Source organism: Thamnophis elegans, chromosome 6 (genome assembly GCF_009769535.1).
Source record: "Thamnophis elegans isolate rThaEle1 chromosome 6, rThaEle1.pri, whole genome shotgun sequence".
In the NCBI taxonomy this organism is placed as follows: domain Eukaryota; kingdom Metazoa; phylum Chordata; class Lepidosauria; order Squamata; family Colubridae; genus Thamnophis; species Thamnophis elegans.
In genome coordinates this window covers 74173947-74192552 of record NC_045546.1, presented here as the reverse complement: position 1 = coordinate 74192552, position 18606 = coordinate 74173947, and the positions used below count along the sequence as shown (strand labels likewise).

General features: G+C 40.4%; 1 protein-coding gene across 1 annotated transcript in view; it reads left to right on the top strand.

The window, feature by feature from the left end:
* Positions 1-18606, top strand: part of ADCY2 (adenylate cyclase 2) — a 204755-nt gene that overhangs the window by 72863 nt on the left and 113286 nt on the right. Inside the window, exons 4-5 of the mRNA XM_032220470.1 lie at positions 3890-4039; positions 12408-12556. Of these exons, the coding sequence (XP_032076361.1) occupies positions 3890-4039; positions 12408-12556 (299 nt within the window). The remainder of the gene's footprint in view (positions 1-3889; positions 4040-12407; positions 12557-18606) is intronic.

The window sequence follows — 18606 nt, the reverse complement described above, 5'->3', positions numbered from 1 at the left end:
CCTCATCAGATGACTCACACGGAAATGTTTTCAAAGCTAAATTTCAGAATGAGTAGCTAAGTGATTTACCAGATAAAGTGGGGTTGGGGGGAGGGGGGGCTTTGAATTGCAATTCCAACTGATGACTAGCATTGGTTGTGTAGAAGCATAACTAATTATAATTTCACTCAATTTTGTTGCTGATTTTCCCCCCTAAAGAAACAATCTTCTCTCTTCACCCTAATCAGGGGTGGGTTTCAACCGGTTTGCGGTGGTCCCTGCGAACCGGTTGGTCGGCGAACCCGGAAGTAAGTAACTTCCGGGAACGGCGAAGGGCCCACCCGCGCGCCCGCGCTCCTTACCCGGTTTTGACTAGTTCTGCGCTTCCATGCATGCGCAGGACGCATACAGCACCTGCGCAATCCTCCAGGAGCAGCTGGAGCATCGCACAGACGCTAGTATGCATGCGTGCGCCACGCACGTGCACGCACGTGCATGCGCGCACCACACACGTGCACGAGGACGCCGCCAGCCCCGTTCCAACCAAACCGGTTGGAACGGGGCGAGAAACCCACCCCTGACACTAATGAAAAGGAGGTCCTAGTCATTCATAGAAATAGTATAAGATCCAGCAGCTATCAACCTAAACAAGTGGAAGTTTTCTGTATAGCAGTGTCTCAGGACAATGAAAGATATTGGTTATATCTGAAAGACCACCTCCATCAATCTAGCTGTCATCTAGCAGTTCTCCCTATGAGTTCAGAGATCCAGGGGTACTAGATAATTTTATTTCAAGCTATGTAGAAATAGTGTTACTAGAAGTTAGTGGCTTATAGGTTTAATAATTATAATTGATATTGTTAAATAACCAGACTGTTAATTTCTCTACAGTCATTAGAATGCTGATTGTGATTTTTCAGTGTTTGACTTTTGTGGTTATTTCACCCCGTCTAGCATTTTACTGTTAATGTTAGTTTTTTTCTGAAGCAATAAGAAGGTAGTATTTAGTTCAAGTATAAGTCAAGTGAGTGACACCTATTGAGGACACAATAATTTAACTAAAGGCTATGAAAATTTTCAGCTAGTTAGAAGATGTCCTGAAAAGATAAAACTGTGTTGGCCTAAGGACCAGTTAAATGGTTAAGAAAGAGTTGAAAACTAAATCTAAAAACTCTGTCATCAATCAGCTGTCAGCAAATGAGGAGGTTGTAAAACCACCAGGAATAAACTATACAAGACAGCTCATTTGAAGATTTGAACTAAGAAGAAATAGTGAGGCAGATATAGTTGAGAAATAAAGAAGCTGAAAAATGCTATCAGCATTAGGAGATCAGTGGAGGAAAAAAAAATCCCTATGAATTCCTGTGAGCTGATCTAATGCTGCAGAAACAGTAGAAATCTCTGATATATAGGTCATGAGACAAGAAAGAGATTTCTAAGCCTGTATTCTGTGAGGTAGAAAAATCATCTTTGCCATATTCAAGGCAAGTGAGACAGATGAATCCAATTTTTATTTGTACATCAAATTTGGTGGCAAATTTCCTAGATTATCAGGGAAGTTATTCTCAAGGGGGTCAATCCTAACCTTAACCATTAGTAGATTATGGGAATGCTATGGACCTAATTTTAAAAAAAAATTGGGGGGGGGTAGTGGTTATGACAACAGCCTAGAAAATGGGACACTTTGAGTTCTAATGTCACCATAGGCATAAAGCCAGCTGGATGATCTTGAGCTAGTCACTTTTTCTTAGCCCTAGGAAGGAGGCAACGGCAAACCATTTCTGAAAAACTTTGCCAAGAAAATTGGAGAGACTTGTCCATGCAAGATCTGAGAATTGGACATATTTGAACAGAAAAGGAATGGACAGCTTGTTAAATACATGCTGCATGACAAGTCTATTAGGAAGAGCTATGGCTGGCTTGAAACTGCACTCAAAATAAATGTTTATCAACAATTCCCCATCATATGGAAGTTAGATATCTAGTGGGATATGACATATTCAATTACATGACCATACAATTTTCTTTAATTGGAAACAGAATTTATATATATATATATATATATATATATATATGTGTGTGTGTGTGTGTGTGTGTGTGTGTGTGTGTGTGTGTGTGTGTGTGTGTGTGTTTGTGCTGATAAATAAATAAAGGGAGACTAGTATAGACCTATTTCAAGCTATTTAGCTCTCATCAGCTAGCCATACCCGTACTGGGATTCGAATCCCAGTAAGGGTATGGCTAGCTGATGAGAGCTAAATAGCTTGAAATAGATCTATACTAGTCTCCCTTTATTTATTTATCAGCACAAATAAAACACAAATATAACAAAGGCAACAGTAAAAATATTGGGTTTCTGTCGTGATGGACTCTTTTGACGAGCCAATTGACAGAGAATGGAAGCAGTTAGCTTCCTCCCATAATACATACATATGTGTGTGTGTGTGTGTGTGTATGTGTGTGTGTGTGTGTATAATATTATATATAATATATATATATATATATATATATATATATATATATATATATATATATATATATATATATATATATATATACACAATATATATATATATAATTCCTGCTGGTTCTTACTTTCTGCTTATTCTGTATTATACTGTTGATTTCAATATATTGCTAATGCAATATATTTGTTTAAATTAAAAAAAACTAAAATGTAATTTCTGAAAATGTTAATGTATCAAAGTAAGTTATGTACTTATCAAAGAGAAATTGTTTTTCTTCCATTATCACCTAAGTCCAATATCAAATACAAGGGAATCTAACAAAGACTATGCCAGTGTGTTTCTTTTCCAACATTACACCTAGGGCTATGATCATGATTTGTGGCTAATCTATTCAAGCCGCCATTGTTTTACGGGACCGTAAAAATGGCTGATAATTATCACCATGATTTCATATTCTCCAGAATCATCATTCTTTTGCAAGAAGGCTTTCTGTACTTTATTTGGTTTTTAAATTGATTTGCCTCCATTCTCGTCACGGGGTTACTCTGGGCAACTTACAACAATAAAATGGGAAAAAGAGATTAAAATATAAAAATAAATAGTAAATGAATAAAACAATAAATATGATTAATGGAAGTACAGTAATATGACAGCGCAAGGGGTGAGGTGGGGTCAGCTAGTCAGTCCAGCAAGCATTTCCAGTGATGTACTCTCTGATTGGGCGCCCAGGCCAACCAGCGGAGCCAGGTCTTTAGGACTTTGCAGAAGGATAGGATGGTGAGGGCAAATCTCACCCTATAGGGCAGGATGTTCCAAAGAGCCAGCGCTACAGCAGAGAGGGCTCTTCTCCTGGATCCCTGGATATTCCTTGATATTATCTTCTGGAATGTTCTTTTGGTATTGTTAATGGGAGAGAATGGAAACAATTCCTAGAAATACCTCAATAATTCTTGGAGATACAATTTAATAAGTATAGATTGCTTTCCAATTAATAAATCATCAGTTAGAGGGAGGCTTTGACTTTTGAATATGGTAAATTATTCCCCAGATACAAATATGATGTAAAAATGCAGATAGAAAAATAGGGACCACCTTTGGTGAGAAGATAACAGTGTTCCGTGCGCCTTCGGCGTTTAGTTATGCCGATCACATGACTACAGAGACATCTTCGGAGAGCGCTGGCTCTTCGGCTTTGAAATGGAGATGAGTACCACCCCCTAGAGCTGGGAACGACTAGCACATTTGTGTGAGGGGAAACTTGACCATTATCTAATATTCATGCTTTAAAATGCAAAATACAGTTTTGTAAACCAAATGGAAAGAAAGTAGGGACCAATAAAATCTATAACAGTGAATTTGAAACAGGACCAAATTCACTGGGTAAAATAGACTACTGTAATGATGACTGAATGAGAGTTTGATCTGTCTTATTGTCCTGATAGATTCTGGCAAACGTCATCATTTTTATCTGTGGGAATCTGGCTGGAGCCTATCACAAGCAGTTGATGGAACTTGCTCTACAGCAGACATATCAGGATACCTGTAATTGCATCAAATCACGCATCAAGCTGGAGTTTGAGAAGCGGCAGCAGGTAAAAGCTTTGTTTACTATTTTGTTTCCTATCATCATTTATATCATTTGTTAGAGGTACTAAAATTGCTATTGACCAGGCAGGCGGAAGGAAGAACTCCTCAGAAATCAATGTAAGAGTTTTGTTTGTTCCAATTTTCACCCAAGAATAGGAAAGGTGAAAATTCTGTTACTTTTAAGCTTTTGTTCTCCCTTTAGTTTGGCTCATAATGAAGGAAAGTTGGAAGATAAAACCTATATTAGACTCTTGGCATCCAAGTTCTTCTTCTGGTATGGTCCATAGCTTTGAAACTTGAAGGAACATTCTTAATGCTGAAAAGAAATATTGTTGAGATTTGTGAAGCATTTTCAAAACTAAGTGTATATATATATTTTTAATAAATGAGCCAGCTCTTTCAACAATAGGATCTTATGATATAAAGAAATGCTGGGAGAATATAATAAGATTATCTACTTCTTGTTCCACAAAAAAATGAAAGCTTTTATTTGAATAAATCAAAGGCAATGGAGACAACATTGCTGCCGAGGTGGCGCAGTGGTTAAATGCAGCACTGCAGGCTACTTCAGCTGACTGCAGTTCTGCAGTTCAGCTGTTCAAATCTCACCGGCTCAGGGTTGACTCAGCCTTCCATCCTTCCGAGGTGGGTAAAATGAGGACCCAGATTGTTGTTGGGGGCAATATGCTGACTCTGTAAACCGCTTAGAGAGGGCTGAAAGCCCTATGAAGCGGTATATAAATCTAACTGCTATTGCTATTGCTATTGCTGTTGCTGCTACTGCCTCTACTGTTATTATTACCCTAATAATAACCATAGTCTATAGGCAATTCAAATTCTCCTCCAATTAAAGCTCTATATAAAGAATCTAAAAGAGGCTGTTGGCAGCCTGTCAAAAGCTTTGTGTAGAATTTTTTGGCTATACCTGAATCTGTTTGTGTTGGTTTCTTTATTCTGCCTTGCCTCATCACTGTGTTTGTTATCATTTTATTGTTGTTTTTCCTATGTTTTGTTTCTAACGAGGAAAATATCAAATTCCTTCTTTCCTCAGTTTATTACTCAAGAAGTGTCCTATCCATCAAAGGCAAAATTTGTCAAAATAAGTTATATTAAACAATACTTTGGCAATACTTTGCAGCTCCCCATAGAGAGTTATAAAGCCCAAAAGAAGCCACTAGATACCTTATTCATTATTCCTCTAATTGCAGGGATTCAACAAACATTGTCTCCATACATTTTTCAAACATGATAGCTAAAAACTTCACAGTATTATTTTACATAGGAAGGTGAGATTTATAGGACTCTGAATTTTGTATCCTATAACACAATTTTCTTTGTCTGCATTTCTTAACTGCAGCATATTGGTATTGGATCTGGGTACTTGAGAGACCGCCTGCTGCCAATTACCTCCCACAGACCCATTAGATCTCACAGGGTTGGCCTCCTCCAGGTGCCATTTACCAGCCAATGCCACCTGGCTATTACCCGGGGGAGGGCCTTCTCTGTGGCAGCTCCGGCCTTCTGGAATGAACTCCCTGCAGGGATTCGGACCCTCACCTCTCTCCAGGCCTTCCGAAAAGCCGTCAAAACCTGGCTTTGCCGGCAGGCCTGGGGGTGATGAGTTCCCTCCCCTCTCGACATGTATGGCTGTGCGACTGTTGTCTACTTTTATTATTTGTATTTTGTCTTTTATGTTCCCCTTTTTTCCCCCTTGAATTGTTCGCCGCCCTGAGTCCTCCCGGAGAAGGGCGGCATACAAATAATAAAATACAAATACAAATTCACAGTTATGATGATATACCATTTATAAGAGTGCATGAATATGATACACATTTGCTGAAAACTGCATGCTTACTTGGAAGAAACATTAAGCATAGTGAAACATGTATGGATAAGCATGCACCTACAGTATATCATTGTTCTTTACCTAATCTATTGTACTGTGGTCCCAAAGTTGCTTTTTTCAAGAGGCAACAGGACTTTCTGGTTTTTCTTTAAAAACATTTCGCTTTTCATTTCAGAAGCAAAATGTCTTCAAAGAAAAATCAGAAAGTCCAGTTGCCTCTTGAAAAAAGCATCTTTGGGATAACCAGTCACAGTCACTCATGCCCTAGTCACTTCTTATCTCGACTATTGCAATGCACAATACATGGGAGTGCCCTTGAACAGCATCCAGAAGCTTCAGTTGGTGCAAAATATAGCAGCCTGCATGGTTTTGTACAGAGCCTGGTGTGCATATGTGTCACCTCTCCTACGGGAGCTGCCAATTTGCTTCCGGGTGCAATTCAAGGTGCTGGTTGTCACCTTTAAAGCCCTTCATGGCTTGGGACCAGGTTGTGTAAGGGACCGTTTCTTGCCAGTCACATCTACCCGACCCATCAGAGCGAGGAGGCTGGGAATGGCTCCCATCCCCTAGGGAGATATACCTGGTGGGACCCAGAAGAAGGGCCTTTTCCGTGGTGGCTCCCTCCCTCTGGAACATCATTCCTCCAGAGATTACAATGCCCCCCACTTTTCTGGAAGGCGCTGAAGACCTGGTTCTGCCAGCGGGCCTGGGAAACTCAGAGCAGAATGGAGCCCATTCATGTGATCTGTCACCTGGACAGGGGGCGGGGGGTTATTTTATTATATTATACTATATTAATTTATTTGATTCTTTTTATTAGTTATATTGTTTTAAATGTGGTTTTATATTCTGTAAGCTGCCTTGAGTTGCCATGGGTGAATAGGTGGCAATTTACATCCAATAAATAAATAAACCATGACCTGGATGACTGAGAATCTCCATAGATATTGTACTGTGGGCATTTTCACGGCATCATTTTAACCAGTAAAGAGGAACGAGTGAATGAATGAATGAATGAATGAATACAAACTGTAAATTAGATAATGCAGAAGCCTAGAATATGAATTAATTATTTCTTAATAATATTTTTATACTTCAAATCCTTGTTTACAAATCATCTTGCCTTAGAAATCCCTTAGAGAGGGATTTCAGTGAATCTAAGACTTTAGAATTCGCCAGCAATATCCCACTCAGTGGGTCTCCTTTAGCTCATTTGAAATTGGGCATCTTAGCTGTCTTGATGTTGTTGGACTGTAATTTGTATTGTTCCTGATGAGGCCGGCATGTAGGCCAGTGTAGGTGAAAGCTAGCAGACAACCACATTTGATAACTGTCACTTTTCCATTTTCTGTTCCAAAGATAGAGCAGAATTGTATGGTGCATAGAACAGTATCAAGTTCTGTGTTATAAATTAGACAACTATATAAGCAGCCTGAGATACCAGCGCCTAATGTAGCCTCCACTCTTTTTTTCCCCCTTGGGAATCACTTCCAACTACACTACAGTAGCCCAAAATATTTTTTTTACTGTTTGAAGTGGGAAACAACCAGAATACAAAGCATAAGTCCTAAAAGAGGTTGAATATAATTTATAAAATAAAGACAACATCCTTTAGAGCAGTGGTAGTCAACCTGGTCCCTACCGCCCACTAGTGGGCGTTCCAGCTTTCATGGTGGGCGGTAGGGGTTTTGTCCAATACTGAAGCACTTTCCTTTTTTTTAATTTAATTGACTTTTAAAAAAAGTATTTATTTATTTATTAGGCTTATATACCGCTTCATAGGGCTTTCAGCTCTCTCTAAGCGGTTTACAAATTTTTAGCAAATTGAGTCAGCAACTTGCCCCCACAGTCCGGGTCCTCATTTCACCCACCTTGGAAGGATGGAAGGCTGAGTCAACCTTGAGCCGGTGAGATTTGAACCGCTGAACTGCAAAACACAGTCAGCTAAAGTGGCCTGCAGTACTGCACCCTAACCACTGTGCCACCTCGGCTCCTATTAATATTAATTAAATTTTTATTAAAATTAATAGCATTCTTTAAAAATTTTCATTAGGTTTCATAAAATCACCATTACTGTGGAACAGGTGGGCAGTTAGAAAATTTTACTACTAACAGAGATACAAAAGTTGGCGGTAGGTATAAAAAGGTCGACTACCCCTGGTTTAGAAAATTGGGGGGGGGGATCTTGATTCTACCTATCACCCATTTATTTTGTCCATAAAATGTGAAGTATGAGCTTCAATTATCCAAAGATTACCAATTCCTATTATAAATAAAAGCAAAAATAGGAACTGAGTTCAGAAGAAAACTGTTAGTTCCCTCTTATCTTCGTAGATGCTTCCTTTCTTTTGATGTATTGCTACAATGTAAAACGTGGTTGGTTTTGTGCATCTTATTTTGTTTATTCTTTGATAGCTATCTACTAAATGTGGGGACTCTGTCTTATATGTGTGTAATATATGCACACAGAAATACACACTTAGCTTATATATTTTCCCTCTGTATAAAATTGTTGCCCCACTGTTTAAAACTCTTGCAGAGAATAAGGCAAGGCAATTTCAAAGCCTTCAGGCCTCGTTTTGACACTGACAAGCAGTTAGCATAATTACCCTTGTTCATTTCAGGTATTTTGCATTGTGTCACTTATAAGATGTTTTGAAAGATTCTTCCAGGAGGCGTTGTTGGTATCTGAGATAGCTTACTAAATGTCACTTTCATGGAGGATGCAGGATCCTCATAATAATAATGTGCGTAGAAGCAGGACTCAAAAGCTGTGACAGGTTTAAATGAACAAAGTAACGGAGTGGGATTCTACATGTGTAACTGAATCAATGCCCTTCTTAAAAAAATGAGAATGAAAAGTGTTGTTGCCTCTAGAAAAATGAAGTCAGAAGGAAAGAACTTTGTTCTAAATAAATTGGAATACATAGATTTAAAAAAAATAAAAAGAGGGGACACCTGCTATAAAAAAAAACCCTCCCAGATCTATTTTGTATTATGTATGTTCATTTAATGAATAATGAGAAATTCAGAGACATAGACTTTTTAAAAAATTAGGGACTTACTATTTAAGCTGAAAAAGAGAAAGGAAATAGGGAGGGGGGAAGAGAACATTAGAGTAGAAGTAGATAAACAACTTGTACTTGGGTGAATTTCAGAGCTGATAAGAGACAAAGTGGTAACCAGAGGGGCATCATTGGAAAGCATTGATTATAAAGGGGGAGGGAGGGAGAGTTTGACTTCTAAGAGAATTGTAAGCGAAGAGCCGAGGTGGCGCAGTGGTTAGGGTGCAGTACTGCAGGCCACTTCAGCTGACTGTTATCTGCAGTTCAGCGGTTCTAATCTCACCGGCTCAAGGTTGACTCAGCCTTCCATCCTTCCGAGGTGGGTGAAATGAGGACCCAGACTGTGGGGGCGATCTGCTGACTCTTTAAAACCGCTTAGAGAGGGCCGAAAGCCCTAGGAAGCGGTATATAAGTCTAACTGCTATTGCTATTGGTGTAAGCATTAGTGGCAGCAAGGCAGATTGTAGAACATTATTTAAGAAAGGGGAGACTTGTGTGGCTGAAACATGGCAGGTGGAAGATCTGTGCTATGATATGACAGCAGAGTGTAAAAGGGGAACAAATAACATTAATTAATTAATATGTTTCAGCTTTCACTATTATGAAAGCTTAAGAGTCGTATCACCACCCAACTAAATAGTTTTCCCAATGTGATGACTGATCCAGTTATGACAAATGAATTAGCACTGATACATGGAAATTTGTTGGCCTTTGTGCTTCGGTTCTAAAGAAAATGATGTTCCTGAAGGAGAGAAAGTATTTTTGCTTAATAAGGAGAATAAATATGGAGAATGAATAGAATAAATAGGCAGATCAGTGCTTTATCATGTATTATTTGTAAATACAGCCTGTTGTACGTTCTCTCATTGAAAAATTCTCAGAAGAACAAAAATTGAGGTCTAATCTCTGACAAATATTGCCTTTGTTTTGTAGTATCACTTCTATGACCTGCTTATAATGCAACAGAAAGCAGGAAACTTGTTTCTGAGGAAGGAAGTGTCCTTAATGTCTTGTCAAATCCATAAATAGGGACATGTTTTGAAGAGAACTGTCATTCATTGAGTCAATTTAAATACCATGTGTTGTCTGGGGAGTCAAGACACTCAAGGCACCCACTCGTTTCCCTTTTCCCCTAAAACAATCTAAGATAGATTGAGAAAGAGTGCCTAGCCCAAAGTCATCCAGGGGACCTTCCATGGCTTTGTGTGGACATGAATTGTGTCTTCCTAGATCTAGTGTAATACAATACATTAGTGTATACTGGTTTTATTGAACATGATGAGTGATATTGTTTCTGTACACATGACCATTGGAGACATTTTAATAGTTTCTTTCCCGGAGCTTTGGCAGAGGCTTCTCTTTCTCCAAGTGAGAAATCTCTCTCCTCTTCCATGTGGACCATAACCGTGGCACGACAAAACCACGCTCGACTAAAGCACGCCCGATTAAATCGCGTCGCTGACGTCATCAACAGGGCAACAACAGCGAGCGCGGAGAAAGAAGGGCGCTTTAAATAGCGCTTTAAAAGCAAGCCGATTCAAGTTAAGGTAAGGGTTAGCTTTAGGGTTAGCTTTAGGGTTAGGTTAAGGGTTAGGGTTAGGGTTAGGTTAAGGGTTAGGTTAAGGGTTAGGTTTAGGTTTAGGATTAGGTTTAGGGGAGTTAGGTTTAGGTTTAGGGGTTAATTTTAGGTTTAGCGTTTACAGCGTGCTTCTGTCTCCACGCTGTTGTCGCCCTGTGATGACGTCAGCTACGCTGTTTCGTTGAGCACGCTTTAGTCGAATGCGGTTTTGTGGTGGAACCATCCATAACAGTTTTCAGTATCTTTAGCAATTCACTTCTGCGGAAAAACTACAAAGGTAAAGAAGAAAAATCACCCTCTTAAACCTACAACAGGGTCATTCCCTGGGACCAGGAGCTGTGCTGAGAATCATATCAATCTACCAATTGCTGCCTGTGCTGCTCAAATCTGGATGCAAAATGCCAACCCAATTGGCACCCCCTAAGTAGCCTGAATTAATGGCCAGGTCCCCTGATTTAACACTTTTGCAATGTGACTACATGAACCTGAACGGAAGATTTTCAAGTGTTGCTTTTATTGGACAAAAACTGTCTGTATGTTCTGCTTATGAATAAGAGAAACAAATAATATTCAAAAGAGCCCAATGCAATAAATTGCAAGGTGGGCTGAACCAAAGATATTCATGGCTTAATTCACACATAGAATTAAAATGTTATATCCGTTGCCATAAAACATGATGATGCCAATAAATTGAATGGCTTTAAAAGAAGATTAGATCCACTCATGCTGGACAGGTTATCAATGCCTCTATTTCAGCCACAGTTTGGAGCAGTATGCCTCAACGCCAGTTCAGGGGAACAATAGAGAGCAGAATATTATGTGAGCCCCTCAAAGACATCTGGTTGATCCTTATGAGAAATAAGGATTGTATTAAAATGAGTCTTATCCTGATCCAGCAATACAATATTATTATGTTCACTTATGGCAGCCATCTAAAGGACAAATCCCTTATGTTTTGCTTTTGGATAAATTTTATTTGGAAGCAAAAGTTCTGATTGATAACATAAAGTTTAGAAATATTGTGTATGTGTGTCCGCGTACTCACCCTTTCCTCTACCTTCTATGACTGCTGTTGTTCCCTTTTTTTTCTTCCAAATTATTAGAGTAGAAAGTTTTGCAAAGTTGCTCCTCCAGTCAGTCTTCTACAGAAGGTTACAATCCCTCTATCTGTGTTTTACAGAAGAAAATGGAGGGAAGATTACAAATGATTAGACCTTGCAAAAGATTAAAAAGAGGAGCTTTGCAAAGCGTATACGCCATTCTTCAACATTAAAGTATTTTGGCTGTTGCAAGGCTGTTATAGTTTCTTCCGAGGTTGTATCTAACTGCAGTTTCTCTGGTAGTCCCAGCAGAAATATTGTCTGTGACTACGGTATATCAATAAACTAATAAACTGGAGCCAGCCTTTAAAGGAGCCACATGAACTTGCAAAGGATGTGACTATGTTAATGCTTCAAGGGGTGTAAATAGTTTGGCTAAAATGCTTAGAGAGCCCTAGTGAACCGCTTTTAAATGCTTTAGTCAGCCCTACAATTGATAGTACATCACTTACTGTTTTGTCCCAAGCATCCCTGGATAATTATGGTTTTCCTTAGCAAGGTGGCGCAGTGGTTAAATGCAGCACTGCAGGCTACTGCTAGATCAGCAGTTCAGCGGTTCAAATCTCACCGGCTCAGGGTTGACTCAGCCTTCCATCCTTCCGAGGTGGGTAAAATGAGGACCCAGATTGTTGGGGGCAATATGCTGACTCTCTGTAAACCGCTTAGAGAGGGCTGAAAGCCCTATGAAGCAGTATATAAGTCTACTGCTATTGCTATTGCTATATTTTCTTATTTAAAAATTGTGGAAGCCTGGACTTTTTTGTCTTTTATTTTCAAAAACAGGAACGTCTTCTGCTTTCTCTGCTTCCTGCTCACATAGCCATGGAAATGAAAGCTGAGATCATTCAAAGATTACAAGGACCCAAAGCAGGCCAGCTGGAAAGTACAAACAACTTCCACAATTTGTATGTCAAAAGGCACACCAATGTAAGGTATTGTAACAGTTCTTGGAACTGTATTGATCTCATCCTTTCATAGGGCTCTGGGTCCCAATGGCTTGGGGTCCCAATGGGGGAACAGCACAATGGAGGTGGTTGATCAAGTAACAATTGACCCCACTTCCCTCCACTCTGCCCCCGCCATCCCCACCTGTCCTTCACTTTTAATGTTTAATTTTAATTTATTTATGTTTAATCAATGGTGAGTTTCAAAAAATTGTTCGAACCTACTCTGTGGGTGTGGCCTCCTTTGTGGGAGTGGCTTGCCACCATGTGCCCGGATGGGAGTGGCTTGCCACCCATGTGACCGAATATGAAGATGCCGACGACACTTGTCAGAACCACCTTAAATTACCTCACACACAGCACTGGCATGCATAAGAATATGATGTAAGCTTGTTTTTTAAAAGGCATCTTTGGTTTGTGTTAAAACAACTTCAACACACGCAATGTTCTGATTGCACCACAAACGCAGTAGTCATCCTTACCTTTCACAGAGGCACTGAGTTTTATAAATATGAGCTTGATAGTGTAGAATAATCATATCCAAGGACCAGTGGTGGGTTTCAAAAAATTTTAGAACCTCTTCTGTAGGTGTGGCCTGATTTCCGGATCCACTGGTGCAACCTCTTCTAACTGGTTCGGTAGATTTGACGAACTGGTTCTACCGAATAGGTGCGAACTGGTAGGTACCCACCTCTGGTTTTAATGTACTGCGATACATATGTATAAACATATTCTAATGACTGTAAGCCACCCAGTGTTACCCTATGATAAGATGGGTGGCCAATAAATTTTATAAATAAATACATTGGTGGCAGTAGCACCAAAATTAGTATTTTCTTCATTAATGTAAATTAGCTCATTTTTTTTTCTGTTCTTTCTCTGATACTAATGTAAAAGCATATAACAAGATAGTTAACATGTAACATTGTGAAAATGTACAATAAAACCTCAACAGTAAAACTTCAATAAATTTATTTTTGGAAAAAAACTGAATTTAGTTGGGATATTGAATTAAAATGCACCCTGCAGGCTGAAAGTATGGCTTTTATGGGAGATACAGAACGTAAAAAGAATAAGTTAGCTGATGGTATGGCTTCAGTCAGTTTGATTAACTAACCCAACTTCAGCTGATTTTCAAGACAGCAATGCTAGAATGTGTCTCTGTCACAAGGATATGGTGAGCTGTCATTAGAAATAAATGGAATAATCAGGTTTGCCCATATCAGCCACACATTCCGAGCTCATAGTAGAAGTAATGGGGAAACAGTAGAATAGTATTCTATAACATTTAAAGCTCTGCATTCTTGTGACGTTTAGCGAATTTGAAAAGCTGGTATGGTTTATGTATGGCACAGTTTATACACTGGATTGAAACTGCTGAAAAGTGTATACCGTATATACTCGAGTATAAGCCGAGTTTTTCAGCCCACTTTTTGGGCTGAAAAAAGCCGCCTCGGCTTATACTCGAGTCTACAACTGGATCCGGCAGTGCTGTTGCCTGTTGGAGGAGGAGGAGGCGAACCAGCCTGCCATCGCCGGCCACCGCTAGCCCCGCCGCTCTTTCCCACCCCCTTTCAAGCCCCACAGTCCAGCGGATGGAGCAGCGAAGCCCCGGGCTTCGCTGCTGCTCCCCGCATTTTCTGCACGGGGATCCCTTGGAGAGGGGATTCCAGCCTGCCATCGCCAGCCACCGCTAGCCCTGCCACTCTTCCCACCCCCTTCCAAGCCCCACAGTCCAGTGATGTTGTTTGTATATTTTCTCATGGACTGCCTCCACGGCCTCCCCGAGCCTTGCCGCTGTGCCTCTCCTCCGGCCAAAGCCTCCCGATGCTGGGAGGGAAGCTGTCATTCCCTCCTGTGCTGCCTGCTAGCTCTGTTCTCTGCCTTGAGGGAAAGCCGCCCCTCCCTGCCTCCCCGCGAGCCTGGTTTCCCAGCTGGAAGCCAAGGAGCCTCTCTCAACGCTCCTTCAAGACCTCCGCGCTGTCTTGCCTCAGCTGTCGTAGCTGCCTCCAGGGGCCTGGAATCCCTCCTGCCTGCCTCAACCGATCTCCATGCTGCCCGCCAGTCCCCACCTCCGTGAAAGCTATCAGCAAGCCGCGAGCCGCCTCCAGGACCGTTCTGCAAGCCAGGACTGAAAAAAACTCTTTGGGGTCTGTTGGGCATGCGCTGTAAAGGAGGGGGGAATTTTAAACTAAATAAAATAAAATGTGAATAAAGCAGCTGGAGGGAAAGGGTGAAATGCAATTGTGAATTGAGTAAAGCAACTGGAGGGAAGGAGAAACGTAATGCAAACAAATTAACTGGAGAAACGTAATGCAAACAATTAGCTGGGGGGAAAGGGAGGAATGTGAATTGAGAACTTGGGAAAAGTGAGCTAATAAAGAATAAAGTGAGCTAATAAATAATAAAGTGTACTTAGCTGGAGAGAAGGAGAAATGTAACGTAATGTGAATAAATTAGCTGGAGGGAAGGGGGAGGAGTGAAATCTGAATTGCTTCTTAAAGTAAACCACGCACACACTGGTAATAGTTCATTAAGGAACTGCTGTTGGGATGAATCAATTAAATTGGGGGAACTGCTGTTGAAATGTATTAATAAAAATAATTCTCTTAACCTGGGGGATAATGCAAATGTAAATCTCAAAGTTTCTTGTTATAATTGGGTGTCTTCCACCCCCCACCCCCCCATCAACTAATCTGGGGGAAAGGGGTGGTGTGTATTCAGATACATTGAAAAGGGCCAGCAACCACTCTGCTGAGCCCTAATTGGCCTAGGGGCATTAGAGGCTGTTGCTAGCCTCCAAGAAGCAGCTAGTCTCCTCTGATTGGCCAAGGTACTGCAGCAGCAGTTGCTGTGCAGTATCTGGTTCTGATTGGTTATTTGGGTTGTTACATGGCTTATAAATACTGGGGCGCGATCTGTTAGAATTTGAATCGCTGTCAGCTTGCTTATGTATAATAAAGTCCATCTTACTGGCTATCCCATGGCTCCTGTGATCCCTTCAAACCCATCCACAACAAAAATAAAAACAATATACCAAGAAGGTTGCATACTGGTTGTGATTTGATCTCTTCGGGGGATCCTGGGGATCCCCTATACAAGTATTTTAATATTGCAGACTTGCAGTATTATAAGTCATACTGATATTATAGAACACTTTAATTAAGCGGGTCCCTTGAATAAACATAACTTTGAGTTTCAAATAACACTGATTTTTCTTTTTGAAATTTACCGTAGCTGCTGCATTTCCCACCCTAGGCTTATACTCGAGTCAATAACTTTTCCAGCTTTTTGGGGTAAAATTAGGTGCCTCGGCTTATATTCGGGTCGGCTTATACTCGAGTATATACGGTAGTTTTGGAGGAAGTTGGAGACATGCATTCTTCTTAACTCCTATGTGTACGACTAGGAAACGGAAAGCTATCTTCTCACTTTGCTTCCTTAATCTTCCTTAATGTTCTGACCCAGCTCCTCAAACACAACAAGCCCTATGAAGTTAATTCAAAGATTCCTTCATTAGGAGCACCAGCAGCCCGGCAAAAAGTTTCTGTCACTGCAGGCTAACAAATCCATCCGGCTGGGAGATGAATAGTTGTCTGCCACACCTATTAATCTCTGCCCCCTGCCTTTCATTCCCAGAGCTAGGGTGGGGCCGAAGTGGCGCAGTGGTTAGGGTGCAGTACTGCAGGCCACTTCAGCTGACTGCTATCTGCAGTTCGGCGGTTCAAATCTCACCGGCTCAAGGTTGACTTCAGCCTTCCATCCTTCCGAGGTGGGTGAAATGAGGACCCAGACTGTGGGGGCAATATGCTGACTCTGTAAACCGCTTAGAGAGGGCTGAAAGCCCTATGAAGCGGTATATAAGTCTAACTGCTATTGCTATTGTTTTTTTTTTAATTTTTAATTTAAAACAAGTACAACATCTTTCTTTACATGCTATAGAAAGTGTATCAGTTGGTTACAAATAAACTTTTGTGCATCTCTTCCACAGTCAACAAACATAATTCATGTTAACTCAAGCATTTTAACTCAAATATTCATACATATCACCATCATCATTTTCATTTGACTATAATTATTCTTAAATAATAATAATAATAATAATAATAATAATAATAATAATAATCTTAAACAATACATGCCCACACCAGTGGGAAAAGAAAAAATCAATATATATTTTATTTTATTTTTTAATAGTGACAATTATTGTGATTAATAACCTTTGTATATGGTCCAAAAATATTTCCAACCTTCCCTTCTCATATCCAATTATTATTTATCATATCAACTCCACATTATATACATTACTATCAATATCAATTATTATTCAGCTATATCTATTACAAATAAAAGTAATTAGATTTAGCTAATTTTAAATTGTATTCTTCCATCTATCAGCCTATGTCTCTCCAATAACAAAACCTTCTTAATCCTATTGCCATTCGTGGAACAGATTTACCAAATGTTTTTATAAGCAAGTCCAAACAGGGATATCTTCGCACCTTTTGCTCAGGATGTCCTCTGATGAAATAATAACGTTGTCCCAGGCTTGTTAACTTTCAGTTTGTCTTTAATTCTCAAGGGTGGAATTAAAAAATCTGCAAATGATGTTTCATAAAGTGTAGATTCTTTAATACTTCTCATTCCTCCTGTGCTCTGTCTTTTAAAATGAATCTTCTGTATAGCTGCCCCCCTTTCCAGCATTGCATTTCTTTCTTCCTCCGAGATAAACCAGACGCCCTGCGTGTCAGCAAGTTGAGAGACTTCATTTCTCACATTCTTTATTTGTATTTCAGGAACATTCAAACATTCAACGTTCTCACTTTTTTCTTCATATTTTAATGTCAAATAATCCAATTTTTTTTCAAATCTTTCATATGAATCAAACAACTTTTGAAATGCAGAGAAAAATATTTGAAATGAACCTTTTGAAGTATGTATCGACGCCATGTTGTGACGCAGTTAGAGGCTCTAAAATATTTGCAAGTAAAAACACGCTGGGAGCTGTGCGATCTTATCTGATCTTAGACCAACACAGCCAAGCAATAAAAGTGTCAGATCGTAAAAAGCCAATTTGTAGTAGATTAGTTTACAACCCACTTAGGAAGAGTCAGGGGGAAATGTTGAATGTTGAAGTAGTCTTTAAAACATTTAAGAAATAGGGTAACCACCGGCCATAAATCCATTAAAGAAAAAAACCAATTCGCCGCTAGATTCTTCTGTTCTTTGGTTTCAATTAGCTTAAATTTTAGTGCGGACCGTCTCTCTTTGAGTAATAAAATCAGCTTACCAGTTGAATCCACTTCCACCATTCTTAGGGGCAACCTGCAGTTTCGGTTAGCATACAGCTAATCCAGAAGGAGCTGGCAAGAGGGGTTAATTCCAAGCCCCCCAGAGACCTGCGAACGTCTCTGAGGTCACTGGATCTCCCCTCACCTTTCACTGTCTCTCCGGGACAGCTAGGGTCCGAACGACCCGTCCAAAATTCCTTTGGAATAGGGGAATTTCAGGAATAGCCTGAAACTCCGTCTTCTCACTGCTAAGCCCCGCCTTCTTCCCCCACTATTGTTATTCACTAGCAGCAGTGGCTTTTCCTTCCCAAGGATCGGCCCACAAATTTCCACTGCTCTCCTCTCCTCTGTCTTCTGCATATCCGCACGTCAGGCACTGGACCCAGCTATTCCTCCTCTTCCTCATCAGCCCACCTCCAGACCTGGGGCTGTTGACGCTCCATCTGAGGGCTGACAGATGGCCCAGGCTCCGCCTCTGTTTCTCACTCTGTTAGCGCCAATCCCTCTTCCCCCTCGGAGCTCTCAGGTTGCCTTGATGCTGACCCTGACTCTCATGCTGCCTCCTCATCTGATTCGGCTGCTGGAGGGGCCGGTGGCTGACAGACCACAACACTTAATAGCCTTCCAGCAGCTACCTTTAGGAACCAAGGAAACAACATGGACAAAACTGAGATGAGTTGTGTCAGTTGCTTCCAAGTTTGCAAAACGCCAGGCTGTTGACTCATTCCACACCCATTCCACTCCAAT